We start from the raw sequence: 23,486 nt of genomic DNA, 5'->3' as shown, positions 1-23,486 counted from the left end.
GCGCAATATCTTGGTGACCAGGGGTCCGACCGGCACGGGGAAAACAGCATCGTGTAGATAATTGAATGGGCAATTGAATGGTGTGCGATACAGAGGATAGCACGCGCCACGTGCACCGGGGAGGGCACTTTTGTTGAAAAATTGCGGTTTTGGGCGGATTTTGGAATTGATTTTATTTTTAGGTGACCGTTAAACAGAGCGAGTTGGAACAACGCCTGTTGGCAAGAGAAATGTACCGCCTATCATATAAAAATTGTGAAAAGCTGATTGATCCAAATCAAGGTGGTGCAAATCACAGGAGAAAATGGTGTTTGTCAATTTTGTGCCACTTTATTAATCACACGGAGTTTGCTGCATAACCTGATACCTTTGGCAATTGAATATGGTACCATTGGATAGAGCATTCAATTCTGTCCAATATTCACTCTTCATTTTTGCATGATTAGCAACAGTATCCTTAAAAATGTAAATGTTCCAAACCATTACATTGTCATTTTTAGCGAAATTCATCGATGGCCCTCAAAAGACTTCACGCCAGTTTTCGGATCATTCTAAAGTAGAACGCATGATAATACGACACGGGCACCTCGATGCGATGTATCTTTTTGTTTTCTTACAAAATGCTTGGCCGTCAAAAAGCAATCGAACGAAATGGATATCTACCAACCAAATCGACACAGACCAACCCAATACCCACGGGTCAAAAAATCCCCCCTTCGCGTTGCGGAGCACGCGGGTAACCCTAGTTGCTGACTATTGACTGTTGGTCCTGGCTTTGCTGACTGCTCCTGGCTGGTCTCCCCACTGTTGCTAACCGCCTGTTTCCGTGCCTCTGTTCCAGGTGGTGACCCCCACGTGCACGGACCCAGACGTATTCTGTCCGGGCGCCGGGTGCACCAGCTCGTGCGGTTTGGTGCCCGACACCACTGCCGAATATCAGTGCACCGCCAGCACCTTCTGCCCGCTGACCAGACTGGTGAGATCCAACGACATTATGCCACGGACGCTAAATAGACGGCTAAAGAGAGCTGAAGCTTTTAGAGCATGAAAATCCAATCTGGATCGATTAGTGATACCGTAGGTATACCATAAAATTACTTCGGACTTCGGAGTTATCGGTGTAGGGTCGTTTTGCGTTTTGCTAGTAGGTATAGTTGCTTACCGTAAAGCTTTGATTCCAGTGTTACGCCTTTGATCAACCATGGTATCAAAATGCGGATGCACTGTGTACTTGCAATCATGAAGTGCATTGATGTTCGATGCAAGACAAATCACTTTATTGCAAAGGTGTTCACTGTTCCTCCTATTCATGCTCGTACACCATATTTTAAAGCGTTATAGGCATGCTTGAAGCTGTGTCCACTAGTCTGCACATTTGAATTATATATCAAAACGCCGCCTCATATGTCGCTGGTGAAATATTGATCGAAACGCCCCACGTCATAAAGCCGCGAAGTATTCGCATACGACGGCACCAGGCCGTAGCAACCCGGCGCCTTGGTGCCGGCGCCTTCCTGGAAGCCTCGTAGGCGTCGCCATTAAAAGACTGCCAGAGTACCGCGACGAATGTTAATTGCAGAACTTGACGGACTGAACTGCACTCATACGTGCCTCGAACAACCCATTTGCCTTACAGCATGCCGTGGCCGGTGCCGCTGGATTTCACTTCACCACAGAGTGTGCAATGTGCAAAACCATACATGTTATTTACGACATAAATGTCCTCCGGCGTATTCCTCCTCATTCAACCTTGGCCTCACCTGCCGTGTCATTTCCCGACAGTGCTCTGCTGGTGCTGTGGACGCCGGCACGTGCGGCACGGTGTCGGCTCCCGCCGGGTTCGCGGCCAGCGGGGCTGTGTTCTCGATCCCAGTGAGCGCCGGAGCGCACACCTACCAGGAGATCACCACGGAGGTGCTCGCTCAGCCCGGAGATATGATTCAGGTAAGCTGACACAGTTGAGCTACCGGTAAAAACATTAGGACGTCCATTATTGGTGGCCTGAGGTCCGTGACTCGTCAGGTTACCTGGTGATAACCTTGCATGTCTCGTGTCTGTCCGGTGACGTGACATATAATAACTGCGTAAGCTCGTGTCCCGTCAAAGGCCCTGATGCTCACTACGCGTTTCTGCGTCTGATCAGGTAACGTGATAACCCCGTACCCCTGTACCCGTCAGGTGACCTGTACAGACGGCGGGCTGGTGGCCGCGATGGCCGTGCCGAGCGGCGGTGACCTGGACAGCACCGGTGTCGCGTTGACCACCTCCACTGGCCAGTCTGTGCGCCACCTCCTGGAGGTGGTGGCCGCTCCTCTGCAGCAGTTCAGCTGGGCGCACACCTGTGTCACACCAGTCCAGCTGGTCACCTTCACCGCCGCGCTGCCGGACGGCGCCTCCGTCACCAACGCCACCAGCTGCGAGTACATCATCCGCAACATGTCCATCTCGCTGATGCAGGCCAATCATGAGATGGTGCCCGACACTAAGGACGGCCCCATCTACCTGGACACGGCACTGCCGGTCACTGTGCGACTGCAGATGCTCGAGGGAGCCCCAGCACTCATGAACTGGGACTACGGCACTGAGGACCTTCCCCACGGCACGCAGGACCTGCAGGCGCGGGTCGACCCAGCCACATTCTACAATCAGACTGTCACCTATCCGATGCCTGGTACCTTCATCATCAACGGTTCGGCGACAAATACCCACTCGGAGACGCTGGGCGCCACGTGGGCCACGCAGGAGGTGATTTTGCAGAACCCCGTGGTGGAGGCCTGGGCCGTGGAGATCACCAACACGCAGATCCTCACCGAGCCCACCAACGCCATCGAGGCTAACGTCAACTTCCTCGTCAAGCTGCCCGAGACGGAGCGCCTGCCGACGGACGCTTCCATCTACGCTCATTTCGGCGACGGCTACCACATGGAGGATTTCCACCCTCTCAGCGAATATGGGTACGTCGATGACATATATGACACAATCCTTAACCCGGCCGGGCCCGGGGGGTAATCCCAACCATCGCAGCCCGGGGGGGCGTTTTTCGCCCCCCTGTCTAACTCCGTAAATGAGGAAGGAACGGAAACAAAAGTGATACCAAACGAAAGGTCCTTACGAGACAATTCTAAGGCACCTAAAATTTTTGATCTCAGGTCAATTTTCAAGGTCAGAGGTCAAGGTCAAAGGCAAAAACCGGCACATGTGTAGCGATCTCAAAGTAAGCCTTCTAGAGGACGGCAGGATGCATCAAACCGGCTAAATTGGGTGTCAAACAAAAGAAGAGAATCTGAGGATTCCGAAAATGTGCTCCAAATTAAAGGTCATGGTCAAGGTCACGCCCAAATTTGACCTCAAACTTTGCATTTTTTCGTACATCTTGCGTGCTAACTTCCAAAAATGTTTTGAAATATTTTGAGGCTTATCAGTTCCCTATTTGAGGTTCATCTTACGATACAAGGCTGCTCAAAGGTCAAGGTCACAGAAGAGTATCCTTGCTAGAGGTTATTTCACTGATTCAAGCTATTAATAATAAATAAGACAATTTTGCCATCCGGAAGCTCTAAATGAAGGTTTAGAGGAAAATAGATGTCAGATTCGTGATCAGCGGGTACAAATTCATCATAAACGACCTTTCATGTGTCAAGGTCAACCAAAGGTCATTCGAGGTCACATGATGTCAACATAAAATTTGACCTTTTCCAAACAAAATATATATAATTCGACGCGGCTTGACAAGGCAAATGCGATGGTACCACTGTCGTAGCTCTAGGACCATTTTTGTCGAAGTTATTTGCGAAAAACTAAAACCACATTTCGGGGTCGTTGACCTGACCTCTGATCTCAGGTCATCAAAACTATTTTTCTATTTTTCTCTAGGTCAAACGCTACACAACCGTGCTCCTAATTTGTCTTTATCCCTAGGCGTTCGGGAGCTATCGCAAATATTCGCCAGGGGGGGGGGACGCCCCCCCCCCGGGCCCGCGAGAGTTAAGTTGTGAGTTACGAGGCAGACTTTGTTGTTTGATTATCTAGTTTTGTAGTTGCTTATGCCCTCTAGAATCGTGATCAAGTTGAAGAACATCATCGTTTTTCGAGTTTCTTCTAAGTTTGGGATACACGCTTCGCTAGCGTACTATAGCCACAGCCTGTACCTTTTCTGATGATAATTTCCCATTTCTATGCAATGGAAAATTGTCTAACAGGACATTTTTCTTTTACAGAATAGTCGATGGCGAGACGTTGCCTGAAGCTGGCTTCTACTCCTTCACCTTCACGCATCACTATGCACAAGCTGGATTATACAACGTAACAATCGACATGAAAAACGAAATTTCTAACGTGACACTTGAAATCCCTGTTGACGTCGAAGAGAAAATCATCGACTTTGCCGTTGAAATGAAGTTTGAACTGAATGACGCTCTATCGGATGGTCTCGGAGACGACGAGAACGAGTTTCATAATGACAAGAATATCACGTTCATCATGCTCATGACGCAGGGCAGTGTCACGAGGTATGAACTGTACAACACATCCAGTGGCGTCGAGGAACTCTTGCAAACGTTTAAAGTTGAGAACAAGCTTCACCCAACCGTAGGTGAATTCTACTATTACTTCTCCGAAAATCAGGAGCTCAACATTACTTTCAAGGCTTTCAACACTTACGAAGAATCCGATTCAGTTGAAGCGAGCATTTGGATCAAGGACCCAGTGACGGAAATAGAAGGTATCATGATTGTTGAAGGCGAAGATGTCACCTCTCGTGGAGAGGATAAGCCGATCAACATCACATTCAACTGCGCCTCGACACATTCCCTGTGTCTGGTTATCGACTACGGCGACGGTGCGCCGCTGGCCGCGTACGGAGACGAGGGCATCTGTATGGCCAACTTCTCTGAGGCTAAATTCCAGCCCAATGATCTGACCATGCCTATGATTGTGGAGCACACATATTGGGCAGATGGCAAGTACAACCTCACTGCCATACTTTTCAATCCTGTGTCGTTTGGAAAGGCATCTCTTACATTCTTGGTTGTACCATTTAGCTGCAAGAAGCCCATAATTACCGTTAACGGTGCTTCTCTTGTCAAAGAAACGGCCAACGGTTATTTCAGATCTAACCCGATTGTGGTTGATACCGAGACATACATACCAAATTGCGAAGTTCCATTTACCAGCATTGAGCGTTGGATGGTGTCAAAAATAGACCCACTCACCGGAGAAACTATTGAGCCAATTGTCATCCAGAACATCCTGCCGTCTTGGAATAAGTCCTCACTCCTCATCAAGAAAAACTTCCTGGACTTTGGTCTGTACAAATTGGACTACAGCAAGCAGCTGTACGAGGGCGATGAGCCTCCCAACATCCCCTACGAAGTGATGACCACCTCATACGTGGTCGTGATCCGTTCACCGCTCGTGGCGATCATGGTGCCCGGTTCCGTGTCACGTCTGGTGCGCGGCTGGGGCCAGCAAGCCAGCCTCGACCCCGGCAGCAACTCCATCGACCCGGACCTGCCCGAAGACAAGAGTTTCGAGTGCGAGTGGTACTGCCGCCAGCTGACTGAGGAGTTCCCCATGAACGGTACCGTGATGCTGGACAAGCCCCTGCTGCCGGTCCGGAATGTCGGCGACCCGGTGCCGTCCGGCAGAAGTGGCTGTTTCGGAAGCGGCCCTGGTCGGCTGGACTTCAACAGCTGCAAGTGGGACATCGACACCAATATCTTCCATCCGGCCGGCGAGGACATCACTTTCCACCTGGTGGTCGTCATCAAGAAGAACGGTCGCAGAGCCGAATCGTTCATCGACCTGGAGATGGTATCTGGCAAGCCGCCGATGATGACCATCAAATGTGTGTCCCCGAAGTTGTGCTCGCCCACAGAAGGTGGTGTGTTCATCAACCCGGAAAACCGGCTTGGTCTCATCGGAAATTGCTCTTTCGATTGCTATCCGCCGTTAACCTACGAATGGACTGTGTCAATGGTGAGCAACAACTCGGTAGATCCTATCCCAATAGATGACGTCGACAAGTACATCATGTCAGAGCCAAACACAAAATATCTCTCACTTTCAAAGACAATTTACAGCAACTACTCTACCATCCAAAAGTTCCATGTCAGTCTGAAGTCTAACAATTCTCACCCATCACAGAAACTGGTGCAGCGACGTTCTATGTGATTCGTAACAAGCCTCCGAATGTGAGAGACGCCATGTGCAAAACTAATCTGACGTGCCACAAAGCGCTTATTTGTGAGATGATCATAGAATGTCAGCTGCCAACAGACCCGGAAGGCCACGATATAGGGGAATATTCGTTTATGACAAAAACCACCAACCCCGACACCATTGACAACCCAGTATGGAAGACAGTTGCCAAGGTACCAAATCCATCGATAACGCTTCGTTTTCCTTACGGTAACGTCACGGTATACTACAAAGTTAGCGACACACTTGGCAGCACAAGCATGAAAAAGGTAACCACCATCAACAGTCAGATGCCTTCAAAACAAGAGTATGACGAGTTCATGGACGGTCCCTTCACCAACGCCGTGAAGCTGAAGCAGACACTAAAAGTGGCGAACATAATGCAGGTAGCGGAATCCATCCGCAAGCGCGCTCCGTGGAACGCTCCTGGCTACGTCGAGGAAGGCGTGGATCCCACGGACACTGCCGCGGCCGTGTCGGCACAGAACGCCAAAGCTGTCAACGGCATTAGCAACATAGCGATGACCACCCCGGCAGCGCTGGAGATGGTTGCCAGCTCGATGGACTCGATAATCAGCTCTACCTACGGCTCGCCGGAGAGCTCTCTGAACCTGGACTCGGACACATCCTCGGCCTCAATCCGAGTGGTTGGCGACATGCTGAACGGCGCGGAGGACGCCGATCTGTCTACTCCGGAGGATATGACCGTTTCGTTCACGACCGTCAACAATGTCATCGGAGCGAACATCGGAGCCTCCGCCCTCATCGCCGAGGACACCGAGTGCAAAGCAGTGCCCCCTGCTGACTTAAAGAAGTCACCGAAAATGGAATATGACCCTCGCATCACCGATTACTCTAAGCCCGTGGACAATACGGATATCTTGAAGCAGCAGGCGTGCAATGTCCGCGATCATTCCATGGGAGCATCTGAGGAAAATGCCAAGAAGTTTGACGGAATGGGGGAGAAAATGAAGTTCCTTGCACTTCAAAAGATGGTTCTGGGTGAAACGCAGGAAATCAGATCAGCCAGTGGCGTTGTCATGAAGAACCAGATTATGAAAAATATGACAGCTGCTGTGCTGGGTATTGGCGACAGTGGAAGCAACGTACAAACTGGGGAAAATTTCTGTCCGACAGGCAACTGCGACGACCCAGTCGGTACCAGCATGGCCGAGTACCCAAAGAACACAAAGTCCGGTGCAGCGGGAGCGGATGCACTTGGCAAGGACACGAAGGTGGTCTCAATGGAGGTTACATTAGGAGACGGCTCAGAAAATGTGGCGGTCGCAAATCTCTCAGAACCACTAGTAATCACCATCAAGAAGCCAGCCATGAACATGTCAAGTGAGCCAAACTGCACGAACTGCAATCCCGGACCGTCAGGTATCGATCCGTCTGTGGCTCTGAAAGGAAAGATCGTGCCCCTAATCTACTCCCAATTCAACATACCGAGACCTGACAGCACTTTCAATGTAGAAATGTACCTGCCCACTACCGAACCTCACCGTCTGTTTGTTATGGTCAGCATTGGCAAGCAGCCGACCTTGAAGAACCACGACCTGTTCAAAATGGTAGAAGATTTCCCCAAGATCACCGAAGCTCCTTCTGAAGTTGATGCTGTTACCAAGTACGATTGGTTCGTGGGTGTAGAACATGTCAACAACCGCACTGGGAGAGTTTTTGTTGCTGTCGGCGAACTGAAGGAGGAACTAGATCTGGAAGCCATCAAACAAAAGCTTGATACCAACGAAACGATCGATGATGTCCGCTCCAAAGACCTGCTGGTCAAGAACTTTAGCACACCATATCTGATACGGACATTCACATCCGGTTGCTTCTACTTTGATAACGATCTGAACAGATGGACGTCGTATGGTTTGACATGTGTGGGTGCAGACGCAGAGACGATATCATGTGCGACCACTCACTTGTCCACTTTCGCTTCGGGACTTGTTGTTGAGCCTAACACGATCGACTTTGCCTACGTCTTTGCAAACGCCTCGTTCACTGACAACCTGACGATCTATATGACCATGATTGTATCTCTGGGTCTCTATTTGATATTGGTGATCTGGTCCCGGTATCAGGACAAGAAGGACGTCGAGAAGGTTGGTGCCAGGCCAATGCCAGACAATGTTGAAAGTGACAAATACCTCTATGAAGTCATGGTATACACCGGCCACAAGAGTGATGCAGCCACCGACTCCGTGGTGTCTATGGTGCTAGTAGGCGACAAAGACGAGACATGTCCCCGCACCTTTGGAAAACCAAAGAGAAAGTTCTTCCGCAAGGGAGGACAGGATGCTTTCGTGATGGCCTGCCCGCGGCCTCTGGGGGATCTGCTGCATCTTCGTGTGTGGCACGATAATTCAGGAGTAGGTCGGTACAGTTCCTGGTATCTGCAGTACATCCATATCCGCGACGTACAAACTGGGAAACACTACGACTTTGTTGCCGACCGATGGCTTGCGGTTGAAGAAAACGACGGAAAAATCGATGCACTTATCCCTGTCGCCGGAAAGGAGCAGCTGGGACAGTTCTCGCATGTCTTCTCGCACACATCGCAACAGAACCTGTCTGACGGTCACCTATGGTTCTCCGTGTTCCTGCGACCACCACGATCTCGCTTCACGCGTGTCCAGCGAGTCTCAAGCTGCTTCGCGCTCCTGTTCCTGTCGATGATGGTGAACGCCATGTGGTACGGAGTTGTACCCTCTACACCAAGCTCTGGCGCTCTCAACTTCGGCCCGATGTCGCTGTCAATCGAACAGATCTCAGTCGGCGTCATGTCCAACCTCATCATATTCCCACCTTCGTTCTTGATTGTGTTCCTGTTCAAGAAATCACGGGCAAGGAAGCTCAGAAAATCCCGTATTGATGAGGCCCTGGAAAAACAGAAGTTCGGGAACCAGGTTGCCAAGTCAGAACGTCCCGCTTCGGTGGCCAGTCACGGCGAGAAGAGTGATGAGGGCAATGACAAGAAGAAAAAGAAGAAGAAGAAGCCCCTGCTTCTCCCGTGGTGGTGCCGTATCATAGCTTGGATATTATGCATTATTTGCTTGTTCGGGTCTGCCTTCATCGTCTGGGCATACGGCGTGCAGTTTGGGAACGAGAAGACAACCAAGTGGCTCACCTCTCTGCTGACATCATTTTTCTCTTCGATCCTCCTCATCCAGCCAATCAAGGTGTTCCTGATTGCAATGGTTGTTTCATCGATCTTCAAGTCAGTCGACCTGGAAAGCGACGATGCCGACGAGGATGAGCGTCAACCGACTTTGGCTGCAGACGAGGAATGGATTCACAGCAAGCCGAAGAAAAGGAGGTCCAAGTACAATGGCGCCCCAGATATATATGACCAAGAAACACTCGGTAAAATGAGAAGGAATAGGCTCGATGAAGTTCAGATGTGGCGCATCATTAGGGAAATCGTAAGCTACGGATTCTTCTTGTACATCTTGATCATTTTGAGTTTCGACAATCGAGATCCTAACTCTTTCTATCTGAGGGCGAATCTTGAAGCAGCCTTCATAAAAGAGGGAGACCTGACTAATGGGAAACCCGACCTTGATTTCACGAGAGTTCATGACGCTGGGACCTTCTGGACGTGGGCGCAAAACGTGGTAATGCAGGAACTTCGTGCTCAAAACTGGTATGACTTTGTCTCACCACCATACGGCCTGAAGGGTTTCCTGGACGATCGAGTCAATCGCATCATGGGTTATGGTATGATACGGCAGATCCGCTCGAAGCCAAACACCTGCCGTATACACGGGAAATTTGCTGATTCGTTTGAGAATTGCGCTGGCCTAAGCGGTCTGTTTGACGAAGAGAATAGACACTTCTGCACCAATTGGACACTCACTGGTTCCAGAAAAGACTGCAACCGTAATGAGTATCGCTACATGACGGCTACGGACCTTGATGGCCTTCCTTACATCGGCTCTTTGGATGTATACGGAGGCGGTGGTTACGTCTATCCACTAACAGGACGAATGGGGACCATCGCGAAGAAGATGCAACAGCTGCGCGAAGAGGCTTGGATTGATCACATGACTCGAGCCGTTATGGTCGAGTTTTCAGTCTACAACAGTCAGGTGAACCTGTTCGGCATCGCCACCATCTTTGCGGAGGCTGTGCCCGGCGGTGGATTCCTACCAGGCTGGCGCTTCGACGGCGTGCGGCTGATACGGCATCATGCTGGGTTCCAGACGTTCGTGTTCATCTGTGAGATCACGTACATGTTTTTCATTATCTACTTCATGGTTCGAGAGATACGGGACATGATCAAGCAGAAGAAGGATTACTTCAAAAGCTACTGGGTCTATTCCGAGATTGCCATCATACTGCTTTCCTGGGCCGCTTTTATCGTTTACATCTTACGATACATCGAAACTGACGCAGTTTTGAAGATTTTCAAGGACACATACGGCAACGGATACGTGAAGATGCAGTACGCTCAGACCCTGGATGACGTTTTCGGCTACCTGCTGGGCATGCTAGTGTTTATTGCCACAATTAAGTTCAGCAAGCTCCTGCGCTTCAACAGACGCATAGGAATGTTGTCTGCGACTCTAAAACAATGCTGGGGCGATCTGACTGGATTCTTCTTGATCTTCTTCATCGCACTGGGAACCTTTGCAATGGTGTTCCATCTGCTGCTGCTCACGCACATGGACGACTTCAAGAACATAATGTCCGCCACCGAGTCGGAGTTTGCAATGATGCTGAACAAGTTCGACTTTGAAAGCATGCGTGCCGCCAGTCTGCTGGCCGTTGTGCTGTTCCTCATGTTCGCCATCACCATGTCCATCTTCTTCGTGAACGTCCTGCTGACGATCATCATCCGCGCGTTCCAGCAGGTCAAGGACGACGTGCTCAATCAGCCCAACGACTTTGAGATCCTCGAGTTTGTCCAGATGCGTATGTTCCGCTTCATCGGGCTCGGCCAGCATCGTGTCCAGCCGCTGAGAGAGCACGTGAAACAGTTCCAGGAGGAGCAGCAACGCAAGGACAAACAGCAGAAACAGATTGACCAGCTGCCCAGCAAGATGGACCAGTTCCTCAGCCAGGTCAACGACATGTACTTTGACGGTCAGCTAGATCTGAACAACAAGGAGTTCCTGAAGAAGACACTGGCATCCAAGAAGAACAAATAAGTTAGGCACACGAACGTAATGTATCCCAATAACAGTAGCGGATCATTACTTCGCGTCGAAAAAGTCATGGTAGCGAAGTCGTTTGTTGCAGCGAACTGAACGACAGACGGCCTGGTATGACCCCCTGATGACACTTGCTCTCCTAATGGACCAGAGCTGGAATCTATAGATGGCAGGATAAGTTCTGCCATCACGTGTGCAAGTTTATTTGAAGTGTGCCTTTTCTTCTATTTTCGCTGACAGCAAGAGAACGTATCTGTTGAGTTCACCAGTACAGTCTGTTGTAATTGAATCAGGTAGTCGTATCAGTGAGAATGCAACTCTGACGTCAGGCAACCAAGTACCCGATTGTAGTGCAGACTGCAGACTGCAGCTATGTACCACACACAGAAAAATATTGACACCGTTAGCGGTGTAATTGCACAGTACATATCTGAGCACTTGAGGAAAGTTAATTTAGTCCCTTCCCCGCTTAAATTACTCGCGCTTCTAAATGAACACCAGGAAGAAGGTAATAGAACACTGTTAGGAGGGTTGGGTGTTTTACTACATGTAGCAAAACACCCAACCCTCCTAGCAGTGTTCTATTACCTTCTTCCTGGTGTTCATTTAGAAGCGCGAGTAATTTAAGCGGGGAAGAGACTAAATTAACTTTCCTCAAGTGCTCAGATATGTACTGTGCAATTACACCGCTAACGGTGTTAATATTTTTCTGTGTGCAGCTGTCAAACCGCCCGGCGCCCTTTAGTCTGATGTAGTTATATGTTATCAGATATCAGACACGTTCAGTGGTGTGCTGGCCATGGTTAGGCATACGAGTATACTTAATATAGTTTATTTAGTGTCAAAATAAATGTCCTTTCCAGTCGCTTTATAGCCACGGGTATCGTGACAATTTTATCTATTTTTCCTTTTAGTAATGTAACAGTCACGTTCATCGATTTCGTCGTCCTTCTTTTAATTGCTGAACATTTCTCCATATAAGTGCAGCTACAGGTACATACTGTGCGTTAGCTGCATGCCTTCACAGATAAACTGTGCTTACCATTTTGCCTGTGACTACCTGGATTGCTTGTCAAAAGGTGACGTTTTCTTTTGATTATATTTCGCATCACCAATAAACTTTTCTCCTGCAGATATTCTCCCAGTGAGTCTTGCCTGCGGTCACGCTTGTATAGCTGTAGATAAACACAGCCAACAGTTGACAGGATAGGGTAATCAGGCAGAAGAAACCCGAAAAGGTATATCATTCACATGCCTTGCGTCATTATCCCGGCAGTTGCTGGGGTATTTCGCCACCCGCCGTTTGCTGGGGGGGGGGGGGGCGTTAAACGCCCCCAGCCGATAACTCGAGAACCAATAGGCGCAGCGAAACGCACGAGGCGGCAAACGAAAGCACGCGATGAGACGCTTTAGATGAGTACTTTGAAGTTGAATTTTGAGGTCACAGGTCGGGTCAAGGTCAGGTCAAACACCTGAAATCGGGCTTTCACTAGTATGTACTTTAGAACCTCGTAATTGGCGCCTCTCGTCATCAACTCTGTCAAAACGTGCACAATAGGGTGTCTCGAAAAATAAAGTTGACATGCCTATAGCCCAAAACATTTGCAATCGAGTCTGCTGGTTTCGGAAATCACAATTAAAAAATTATGAGCCATTGTCTTCAACAAGCGCAGTCGCGATTTCCAAAAGCTTGCACCTACTTTTCGGGCGTTGCAGTCTCCATTGGTTTTGCTTGGTGTTAGTGGCAGTAATAATACGGTGGTTTTCACGAAAGTCTCAGGCAGAGTTCGTGGGTGAAGAGTTTAAGCGTAGTTTCAGGTCAGTAGTTAATTGACTTTATTTAGTGTAGACGTTGTCGATACACTTTTTAAAGTCACGCCTGTAATGCGACCTTCGCTTCAGCGCAGCTAAACTCTGGGCAAACCACGTCCGGCACCAGCCCATAATCTCAGTCGGAACTCGGACCAGACACGCTAGCGCCACAGACGCCTAGTCGACACTCGAGCCCCTCGAGCCCGACCGCGGCAGCAGCACAGTGATAACTTTCGTCTGCTCTAACCATAATCATAGTACCCAAGCCACAATTGTGAGCCGTCTCGTGTCCAGAGCCTACTTGCCACTTGGCGAGGACGAAAACGACGCCCGCAGCCGCCTGGAGGCTTGGTGAGTTTCACCTCGAGGGGCTGCGGCCGCGCCAGTGTTGATTGAACTCTCGTGATGGTGTCGACTGTCGATGTATGCATTGGTGGTGAAGTTACTCATTCATTCTCAGGCCATGGCAAAGCCCGGTCCAAGTACCCGTAACCAGACCGTGGTCCCGGTCCTGAATGTCCACCCAGCAGAGCTTCCTCCATCTCCAATGGTCTCTTACACTGGCGGATCTGCAGGGAGGGGGCATTTAGGGCTATGCCCCCTCAAAGGCCTAAAGTGGCCTGTTTGCCCCCCCCCCCCAACGATAATGAAACATAGTTCAATCAGTGCGTGGCCCAGGAGCCGAGTTAAACAGGGGGTGTTTTACCACCTCCCGGCCCGCAAAGGTTGCGACAAGCATCGACCCGGAGCGGGTTAACTGGTCGACAAAAGCAATGTGAAGTGTTTATACAAAGTGATATAAAGGCATGGGTCGGGTGGGTTACCATTTCTATATTTTTTCTTTCTAATTAAAAAAAAAAAATGTTCATCGTGTCAGGGCTGTGACGAAAAATAACTGGCCTAAATCCGATGAGAAAATAGGATTTGGGGTTACGCTAGGTTTGGCTCCTAGGTACATGAGTTGCCCCCCCCCCCCCCAAAAAAAATGCAAATCTGGATCGCTAGTCTTCCTCGCACGCAGCTTCCGTGGAGAAGCGATGTTCTCCGATGATTCCTGAAGCAGAGGAATGCTGCTAGCGCAGAAGAGTGTCGCAGAAGCGTGTCGGCCATGACGGCCGATATCATTGTCAGCCGTGCGAAGTCAAGGCTCGACCTCCCACTTATCCGGACAAAAAAAAATTGGAATGGAGTGCGCTCAAGAGCAAGACAGAAACGTAGAAAACGCCGTATATCATGTGTGTTGGCATTCTTACTGCATTTTACCTCGTCAGCGACATGGATATTAGCTTTTAACCCATTAGTGCCGGAAGTAGAATTACTTGAAAAATTACGTTTTCTTCTATTAAAACGGCGTCAACTACACCTACTTAACAGACATTTCGCCTGATTGTGTTTTTATTTGTCTCAGTTCCGGAAATATGGAGCGTCTATATTTAGTACTCTCGGCATTTACAGTACACAAAAATGGACGGGCTATATCCAACGTTTATTGTTCACACAGACATGACCGATTTGATGTACTGAGATATGATGCCTCTGCGAAACAGATCAGGATTCACCATAGGGGTCTCACACGGTTGACACTGCAGTTGAAAGTTGACACAGTTGACACAGTTCAGTCAGTTGACCTTTCGCTGTGCTTTACTTTGAGTGGTATGGGCGGAAGCACTTCACGCACAACGCGACGTTGCACTTGCAGCAGGCTGTTGAAGGCCGTGACTTGCAGGCCTCGCGTTTGCAACGCCTTTGAGACTCTGCCGGGACGACGTAGTGGTGCATGCCGTCATACCGGATGTCAGGGACGGTGGACCGTGATGCTCCCGTAGGTACTGACCTTGGCGGCCCTGTTGCGCCTTCTGTGCCGGCACCGCTGACATCTCGCTGACACCGTGTCAGCAGTGTCGTGGAGATCTGCCGGCGGACGTCTAGGAGGCTGGCGTGTTCATCCTTGGTACGGTGTACGAGCCACGTGTTCTGCACTGCTGCATCCAGCATCCATGAAAATATGGCCCACCACCACTTCTTGATCCTGATGTTTGTGCGATACGCATTGATGCTTTGGTCCATGATGTCCGTTCCGCCCATCTTCTTGTTGTACTCAGACACACAATGCGGCTGAGGCACCTGCACCATCTTCTTCTCCTTCGAGGACCACCTCTTGACTGTCTGAAGAGGTCCAGAGCCCGCCATGTTTGAGGCCACCGTTACAACAGAGTTGTCCTTCCATCGCACGACTGAAATGCCATTGCTAGTGTCTCCACAGACCGAGACTGATCCTCTGACCAGCGCCTTCATCGACTTCACTGCAGCTGCTGGACATGACTTCGGCAGTCGGTTGTCTCTGATCGTTCCAGTAGCCCCATATCCGCACAGGGTGAGATGCTTGATGAGAGGAAGGCTAGTGAAGTAGTTGTCGAAATACAGCTTCAGTGGTATCTTGCGGATGTGGAGTGGCAGCCTGTCAAGCGCATCTGCCAGGGCGGCGCCTCCCTTGCCGAAACGTTCTTCGTACTCGGCTCTACCACGGTACGTAGCTCCCTGATACACATCGAAGGCGATCAGATAGCCCTTTGCGCTGTTCAAACACCACGCCTTGAAGCCGAACCTGATGGGCTTTCCCCGGATGAACTGCTTGCACCCGTGTCTTCCGAAGTAGGCGATCATGCTTTCATCGAATGACAGCTCTTGCTCCACAGGGAATGCAGCCATAAACCTTCCCTCAAGATGGTCCATGATGGGACGTAGCTTAGCAAGCTTGTCCGATTTGTCCAGTCGCTGATTGTCTGCGAAGTGTAGAAACCTGAGGATTTCGTCAAACCGATCTCGACTCATAGCAGACGCGACCAGTTCCACGCCGATGTCACGTTCTCGCTTCCAGTACATGCGCCGCGCGGGTACAGTGTGATAGCCTGACAGAAGCATAATTCCGATGGCAGTTTTTAGTTCGTCCCTGCTGACAGCGAAACGTTCCCCTTTGCTTCCAGCATATCGGCAGCTTTCGTAAGCGATGTGATCTAGCAGGTCGTCATTGAAAAAATACTCAAATATCTCGGTAGGAGAACGTTGAGACAGGTCAACACTGCTCGGGGGATTTTCTTCTGATCGCAAATGCTGCCCGACCTTGATGTCCCTTTTGACCCACTTATACTCCAGCGATTCCTTCTGAGACTTGGCTCGTTTTTTACGTGGCACACCTTGATCTTGATCAGCCTGCGTTGTATCTGCACCTGACCTGTTTTCACCTGTTGACCACCCGCTGTTCCCAGGACCGACTTCCAGTTCTGTACCTGTACGTTCCTGAGACAGGGTGTCGCCGTTCGCCAAGACTACCTCCGCTGTAGCTCGTAGTTGGTTTCGATTTAGGTTGTCGAGATATCCACCGTCATCGTCATCAGCGGAATCCCCATCGGAGTCCTCTCTGTGACATCGGGAGGACAAATGAAGACAGCACTGACGTCTTTCTCCTCTTCCTCGAGCTTGTCAAGCGTTTCTTGAATACTCAGTCTGAGAAAAAAAAACGTAAAAACGTTATTGGCTGCTAACTGAAACTTCACCGTTTTTTGTATACCGTTAGTGCCGAAAGTACTATATATAGACTCTTTCAATAAAACGTCTATAACTGCAACACAAAATTCAGGAAATGTTTCATCTTTGGATAGCAGGTAAGAAAATAAGCAGGCAACACATCAATGAAGTATCAATCGTTTCAAAATCCACTGTAATATATTTTTACACTTACCCTTTTCCCGACGCCATGATGGCACGATCACCTCTGCCGCACCTCTTCACCCTGCCACGATTCAGGCGAGACTGGCTGCAGGCAGCCTGGTCTCACTCCCGCTTGACGCACGAAAACGTTTTGAATCGGAGCAAACGTTTAGAAACGTTTCTTTACTACCACCGAAGTCCGCGTCTATACACTGTAAACTCATTTTGACAAGGGGTTGTCGTACAACGACGAGCGTTTGTCAAAAATACTAATAAAGGTTATGTCGAACGACGAATATCTTGTCATAGTTGGTTGAATCAACAGGGCAAATATAAGTATCAGCCCCAGCACCTAGTCGACCATTCATAAAATTGACGAGGATTATGGAGGCTATTGTGGAAACTACCAGGGTCTTATTCGTAATATGGAACATAGATTTGCTTATGATTTGTAATTTATATCCTTGTCGAAAGAACCAGCTACACCATTGCAACAATACTGATACATACTTATGTAATCTATGTCCTTGTCGAAGGTATCAGCTACACCTTTGCAACACGGACTTAGTTACGCTAGTTAGACGTGTTAGTAGTAACATACACAAAGCTGTTACTTGTTATATAGGTGGCGCCAAAATCGTTTCCGGCCGTTTGATTTTGAAAGTTTCAGTTGCGCACCAACCGCCGTGCAGTGATGTGGCCTCCTGCGCACTTCCGTGAAAATGGTAAGTGATAACAGTGTTCGGTCGTTTTTGTCATTTTTTAATGAAATGTATGTCTTTCAACTGATAGTAATGCAGATTGAATCAGAGAAATTTGCTGAATAAGTGCGTGATGTATGAAAGTAAGCACAATGTGTTCTGCTGCAGGCCATATTGTTCTGCATATGCTTTAATATGGCGATGCTTTCTTTCAGGCTTTCATCAGGAGCGAAAGCTCCAGCTTGCAAACGAGGGTCGCTACACTGAAGACAGCAAACTGCAGAAACTCAAGAAGTCTAAAAATGAAAAAAGCACCTGAATTCCAAGGGGCTAATGAATTTGAATGCCCCTTAGATTCGAATGGGTTTGCCCCGTAAAATTTGTGTTCCGCAGACTTAGAAATAACATATTTCCAAATCAAGGCATTCCTCGATGTTGCGAGTCCCAAAACCAGTTATTGCGAGGCCTTTTCGCATGCGTTATTGCCCTTGCCCCTTGGGTCATCAGTGTCATCACCATTGTGTGTGTAATGTGTATGTACCATTTTAAATACATGACCTACTTTCAGTAATGTTGTTTTGCTGTAATAATGAGACTGCAGAGCGGCGACCTGCGATTTGTGGAGAAAACTGACGAATACAAGGGAGGTCTTTGTAAAACGTTACAAGCCTGAGACTAGTAGATTGCTTACAAGTACAGGTTTGCTGCACGTAGATATTACTATGCTAACTAAGATTTGCATTGATTTGACTTCACAAGTACACGGCTCAGCCCTGTTAAATGCAAACATGCGCAGGTCTTTACCTAGTAGCGGCATGATTATAACTAGGAACACAGTCGTTCACACAACAATGACAAAACAAACTTTGGTAGCTAGACTAACGAACTACATGTGAGTGGGTTGTAAGAACAGCTACCATGACAAACAATAGGGTCGTTCGATGACATGGCAAAGGGTGCGGGGATTTGCGCTAAATAATTTTCCTTGTAAAAGTAACAAACGTTTGTTGAAATGAGTTTACAGTGTATAAGTTGATCGGCATTAATGGGTTAGCATAACCTACTGTCAGCAGGATGATTATCACTCAGGTAGCAATTTTTGGATATGTTGCGCTAGGAAAGTGTTTTAGTAAATGTTTATGCAACAAATGTATTGATTCGTTGAAAGATCGCAAGCTGAAGCGAGAACGCATTTACACGGTTTACGTGAGAATAACACCGAAGAAAGCCTATGGAGACTGCAACGCCTGAAATTGTCAGGAAAGGGTTACAATAGACGAGGTGCGCTGGTTCTTAACATTAAATGAAAATTTTTTTAATCATCATTTCATGTCATAATAAGGCTAGATGCAAGTGGTTTTTGCTATAGGAAGTGAATTAATTTTTTTGTCCCCACTTTCGAGACACCCTAGTGCACAATCCTTCATATAAGGCCTACAAGAGTGTCATATCCATGTAGGGGTCAGTCAAACATATGTCAGGGTCAAGGTCAGGTCAACCAGGTAGGCACATATCCCCGAAAATCAAACTGATATTCGCAGCCTGTGACACATGTTTTATGGGTAATTTTGGGCGTAGAACACGATGGTGACATTAATTGTATCATATGTGCACGTGTTTGGTTCAAAACGTCAATTTAAGAAATGCATGTATCATGGTCGTGAAGTAGTCACGAGAAATTGCCAAGATCAGTGGCGGATCTAGGATTTTAGTTTAGGGGGGGCAAACATTGCGCCGCCAGGCAAGTCGGCGAGAATTTCAAACGTCCAGTCTTAGGAACAAAAAAAAAAACGAGCTACCCCTATTTTTCTCCTCGGATTTCGGGAATTATTTTTTTTTTGATTTTTTACATTTTTGTCAGTCCGGCCAAGCCAGGGCAGCGCAAAAAAAAATTTGCAGCCACCCTGACTCCGGGAGATAGTTAGAGAATAGCTCACCGGCGCTATGGACGGTCCGTCCTCTACCTCCCGCATCACCTCGGCAAGACCTCGTCCGAAAGGTCCGCCCGCGCCGGTTCTCAAGGGCTTCTGTATCCGGAGACCGATAAGGGTCGCAGCAGCAGGTTCATGTGTAAATGCCCACGACCAAAGGCCACATCAGCGTACCTGCGAATTGCGATACTATACGCAGTCAGGGTTGCCACGTAGTTAAACGTATTAACATTTGTTTCCGGTAATAGAAAATGAGATCAGTCGATTAAGAATCCCAACAAGAAATAGACGAAGAACAGCGCATTTGTTTTCGGTCCTGCATTTATTGATGCAATTACAATGAACATTCCTTAACTTTGGGACTAAACTTCGCGAGCTAGCAAAATTATACAATAAGTTAGAGCACTTCATGGGCCGGATAAATCCGTTATCCACGGATAAATCCGCGGACCGGATAGGATTGGATTCTAAATTTGTTAAAAAAGAACGGATATGGGCGGGCCGGATTTGGGAATTGAAGGTTGAACCCGGATCAAAACGGATCAAAATTTTAACATTCAACATTGAAGTTAAAAATTAACCTAATGTGCTAAGCGGCAGGATGATACCTAGTTTACCAATGTGGTGATTTTCATGTGGTTTTAGGTTTATAAGCATGGTTTTTGGAACCATGATGGTCTGTGAGATGTATGGCTGTCTGGTCCCTTAGATTGAATTTGTTAGTCCAGTTTTGGGTGAAACCAGTTATTGGTGAAACGGATTATTACGGATATTTTTTGGAAGTTTGGCTGCAATACGGGTCATGGGTGGGCCGGATTCTGATATTCAAAGAAAGGCGGATAATGGGCGGATCTGGATATGACTTGCCGGATATGGGCCGGGCCGGATCCTAAAAAGCCTATCCGTGAAGTGCTCTACAATAAGTGTTACTTTCGAGAGGAGATAAACGATGCTTCTACAGACTACATAGGACCACAGCGCAACAGCCAACGGAATCACACTGAACAGCGTTCCCACAACATACTGAGCTTCTCCAACACCTCGCCAACCAAAAGCTCTGACTGAGCCTTTCTGTGTTTGTCCCCGTTAGATAACGGTATGGCTCATGAAAAAGCCGCGATTGGTAATCTTCTTTACGTTATTCCTCTCAGAAACCTATCTCGCACAACCAATAGCGGATAACCACTGGCGGATCCAGGCGGGTGCCAGGGGTGCCAAAATCAGTAATCGGGGTGCCAAAACTGAGTTTGGCACCCCCTTTCGCTCCTTAGTCCTGCATACACATATGCAGCTCTTGTAGAGACTCTCGGACTTTGGCACCCTTTTGGCACCCCCTTTGGAAATGGCTGTATCCGCCTCTGGACATAACTAATGTAGCCACAGTGGAAATGCTAGGTACTAATGGATATTTAGACCCACCAATATTTTTTCAGCTCCTACACCAATGCTATCTAGCAATAAAATATTATGCAAACACTTCTTATATACCCATGCAAACCCACCACTGTCCAACCGCTCACCAGTGTGGTGACCCCTGACCCCACTGGCGTCTGGCGGTCTGCTGTTGACGGTTTGTTTACTTGGTTCAAGGTTTCAATAAATCGCGTTTTTTTTTTTGGTAGCAGTAGCAGTAGTAGCACTGCTGATGGATGATGTACTGACATTCATGGGGCGGAGGACTTTTTATCAGCTCACAACTTAACCCTCGCACGACCAGGCCATTTCTCATAACACGAACGACCAGGGGGGGTTGTTACGACCCCCCCCCCCTGGCGTTTCGAAACGGAAGGTCGTAGAGCTTAGCGGAAAAGACCAACGGATTGCTCTCAACGAGATCTCGCGATTGGTGGTATATTTTTTGGTCCTAGGTCAACATTTGACCTACTTTTGACCGGTCAAAGGTCAAATTTTCGGAAAAATAGACTTTTTCAACTTTCGGCGGCGATTGCGGCAAAACGGTGGGAGATATCGACTTGAAACCTTCACTATCGTGTTCCTTGATCAATTCTCTATCGTTTGGTATGTATTTCGTTTCCCTAGCTCTAAAAATGGCGCGTTGGGAGCGCCGGAAGTCGGCAAGGTCACAGTCGGCGGCAGAAATTCGAAAAATCAAAATTTAAATTTTTGAAATCTGATTGTATTTTTGGATTTGGGAGGTCCATTTGCTCCCTGTAGAAGCTAATATTGCTGCATATTCCCATTGAGGTGACAAGAATTAGCAAAATAGTGGTTCGGGCGCTTTTCAAAAATAGTACCGGACGCTGTTCCTCTTGTGACGTCATAGCTCCGTGACCTGACCTGACCCGGTCAAATTTCTTATACCATATGATAGCCAATACTTGCCCCAACATGCATGGGAAGTTTCATCACGATCCATCAACCGATGTCCGTACCACCGGCAGGAAACCTCGGGCGTTGGCACTCAGTTTGTGAAAATCCGGCCGGAGGCTGTACCTCTTATGACGTCATAACTCCGTGACCTGACATGACCCGATCAATTTTTTTTCGGCAAAAGATGCGCAAAGGTTGCCCCATAAGGTACCCAAAATTTGGCGGCGCTGCGCGCCGCCGTTTTTGCACTATTTCCGAAAAACCTCAGGGGGGGGGTTGATACAACCCCCCCCCCTAGGCGTTCTAGGGTTAATATCACGAATATGACAACCTTCTAGTCCTCCATTTATTTCACATTTTCTTTTCAAACACCATATTTTTAGTATTCAAGTTGTAGTTTTTTAGGGGGGGGCAAAAAGATATGTTTGCCCAGAGGTTTTCCGTTTAGGGGGGGGGGGCAATTGCCCATTTTGCCCCAACGTAGATCCGCCACTGGCCAAGATTCAGTTCAAGATTTTGGACAATGCGGAACGATAATCAAAAATTGAAGATGGCCATTTGATTGCTTATGGTATTGGCAGTCTAATGTTGTTTACGGCATGTCTGTACCTAGTCTTTTCCGTGATTTTATATGATTTATTGAACATATGCTATTTTTGGTCGAAAACTCAGAAATCATGACGTCACTAAAACCTAGATATCTCAAAAAAAAAATCCGACCGATTTTTTTTTTAAACTTTGTCACAATAGATTTCAATCAATTTTCTACAGGTACCCAAATTTTGGCGCGCCTGCGGCCCGCCGTTTTTATGCTATAACGCGGCGAAAAAAGTGGGGGCGTTTAATGCCCCCCCCAGCAACTCGCCGGTTAATAGAAGTGCCGGTTAAATGATTGATTGATTGATTGATTGATTGATTCATATTTTATTTATAAAAAAAAAACATTTTTACAGTCGTACATTCACACGGATTGGTGCAGAAGCGACTAGCGCTTATCTCTTGGCACCTCTCCCAGTTCCCTACAAGGTAGGGGGCACGACCACCGCCCCCGACCGCCCAGCCAGCAGACCAAAAGCAGAGCCGCCCGTCGCCAGTCCGCCTATTTTATACTTAGAGAAATTACTTCCAAAAGCGTGCCTTTTATATGAACCTACCACATGCCAATGATATAATTTTGAATGGCCCTGACCAGTCCCCCACCGTCGCCGCCTGATTATACTGATTTGAATACTGATAAAAAACTGATTTGATGTTGCTCCCATACATTAGGGTGGGTGTCAAGGTCACCTGAAGGTCAGGTCAGGTCATTGACCTTTGGTGACCTCGGCTCACTTTTTCGAGTATTACATATTTCTAGGCTAGTTTTTGGAGGTGATTTCGAATTAACCAACCATTTGAACATTTACGAAGTAGTTATGGTGCCTTCGTAGCATGTTACGAAGCTATCAGAGGTGGTTGACACGTATTACGAATACCCGTCACGACCCCTACCGGTTGACCTGACCTGACCTGACCCGACCTGGTCTAAATGCTTAACCCGCGCCCCACTGGGGTCTGCGTATAACACGCCCTACTGGGGGGGGGGGGGGGCTATTCATAGCCCCCGCCCCCTCCTAACTCTGAAACTACTGGGCCGATCGTCAAAA

At 48.2% G+C, this 23,486-nt stretch overlaps 3 protein-coding genes across 3 annotated transcripts in view; 2 read left to right on the top strand and 1 right to left on the bottom strand.

Moving 5' to 3' along the window:
• LOC122370530 overlaps positions 1-6,171 on the top strand; it is a 29,160-nt gene extending 22,989 nt beyond the window's left edge. Inside the window, exons 8-11 of the mRNA XM_043346194.1 lie at positions 842-976; positions 1,783-1,944; positions 2,179-2,954; positions 4,218-6,171. Of these exons, the coding sequence (XP_043202129.1) occupies positions 842-976; positions 1,783-1,944; positions 2,179-2,954; positions 4,218-6,171 (3,027 nt within the window). The remainder of the gene's footprint in view (positions 1-841; positions 977-1,782; positions 1,945-2,178; positions 2,955-4,217) is intronic.
• Positions 6,172-6,395: 224 nt separating this feature from the next.
• On the top strand, positions 6,396-11,782 carry LOC122370538 (polycystic kidney disease protein 1-like 2). Its single transcript, XM_043346205.1, has one exon. The coding sequence runs from the start codon at positions 6,459-6,461 to the stop codon at positions 11,352-11,354; it is 4,896 nt and encodes a 1,631-aa protein (XP_043202140.1). The 5' UTR covers positions 6,396-6,458; the 3' UTR covers positions 11,355-11,782.
• Positions 11,783-14,662: 2,880 nt separating this feature from the next.
• Positions 14,663-16,091, bottom strand: LOC122370529 (piggyBac transposable element-derived protein 3-like). Its single transcript, XM_043346193.1, has 2 exons — positions 15,004-16,091; positions 14,663-14,705 (listed from the first exon to the last, which is right to left on the bottom strand). Exons 1-2 carry the CDS (start codon positions 16,089-16,091, stop codon positions 14,663-14,665), a joined length of 1,131 nt encoding a protein of 376 aa, XP_043202128.1.
• Positions 16,092-23,486: the final 7,395 nt, after the last annotated feature.

Source organism: Amphibalanus amphitrite, unplaced genomic scaffold (assembly GCF_019059575.1).
Source record: "Amphibalanus amphitrite isolate SeventyFive unplaced genomic scaffold, NRLGWU_Aamphi_draft 001142F_arrow, whole genome shotgun sequence".
In the NCBI taxonomy this organism is placed as follows: Eukaryota; Metazoa; Arthropoda; class Thecostraca; order Balanomorpha; family Balanidae; genus Amphibalanus; species Amphibalanus amphitrite.
This window is presented reverse-complemented; position numbering and strand designations above follow the sequence as displayed.

What these genes read in the sequence shown, in the direction of transcription:
- LOC122370538 (XM_043346205.1), top strand. Translation starts at nt 6,459, where the DNA reads ATGAAAAAGGTAACCACCATCAACAGTCAGATGCCTTCAAAACAAGAG.
- LOC122370529 (XM_043346193.1), bottom strand. Translation starts at nt 16,091, where the DNA reads ATGCTTCTGTCAGGCTATCACACTGTACCCGCGCGGCGCATGTACTGG. An exon ending in GGCGCAACAGGGCCGCCAAG is followed by an intron (nt 14,706 to 15,003) that starts GTCAGTACCTAC and finishes TCTGTTTCGCAG; the next exon opens with AGGCATCATATCTCAGTACA.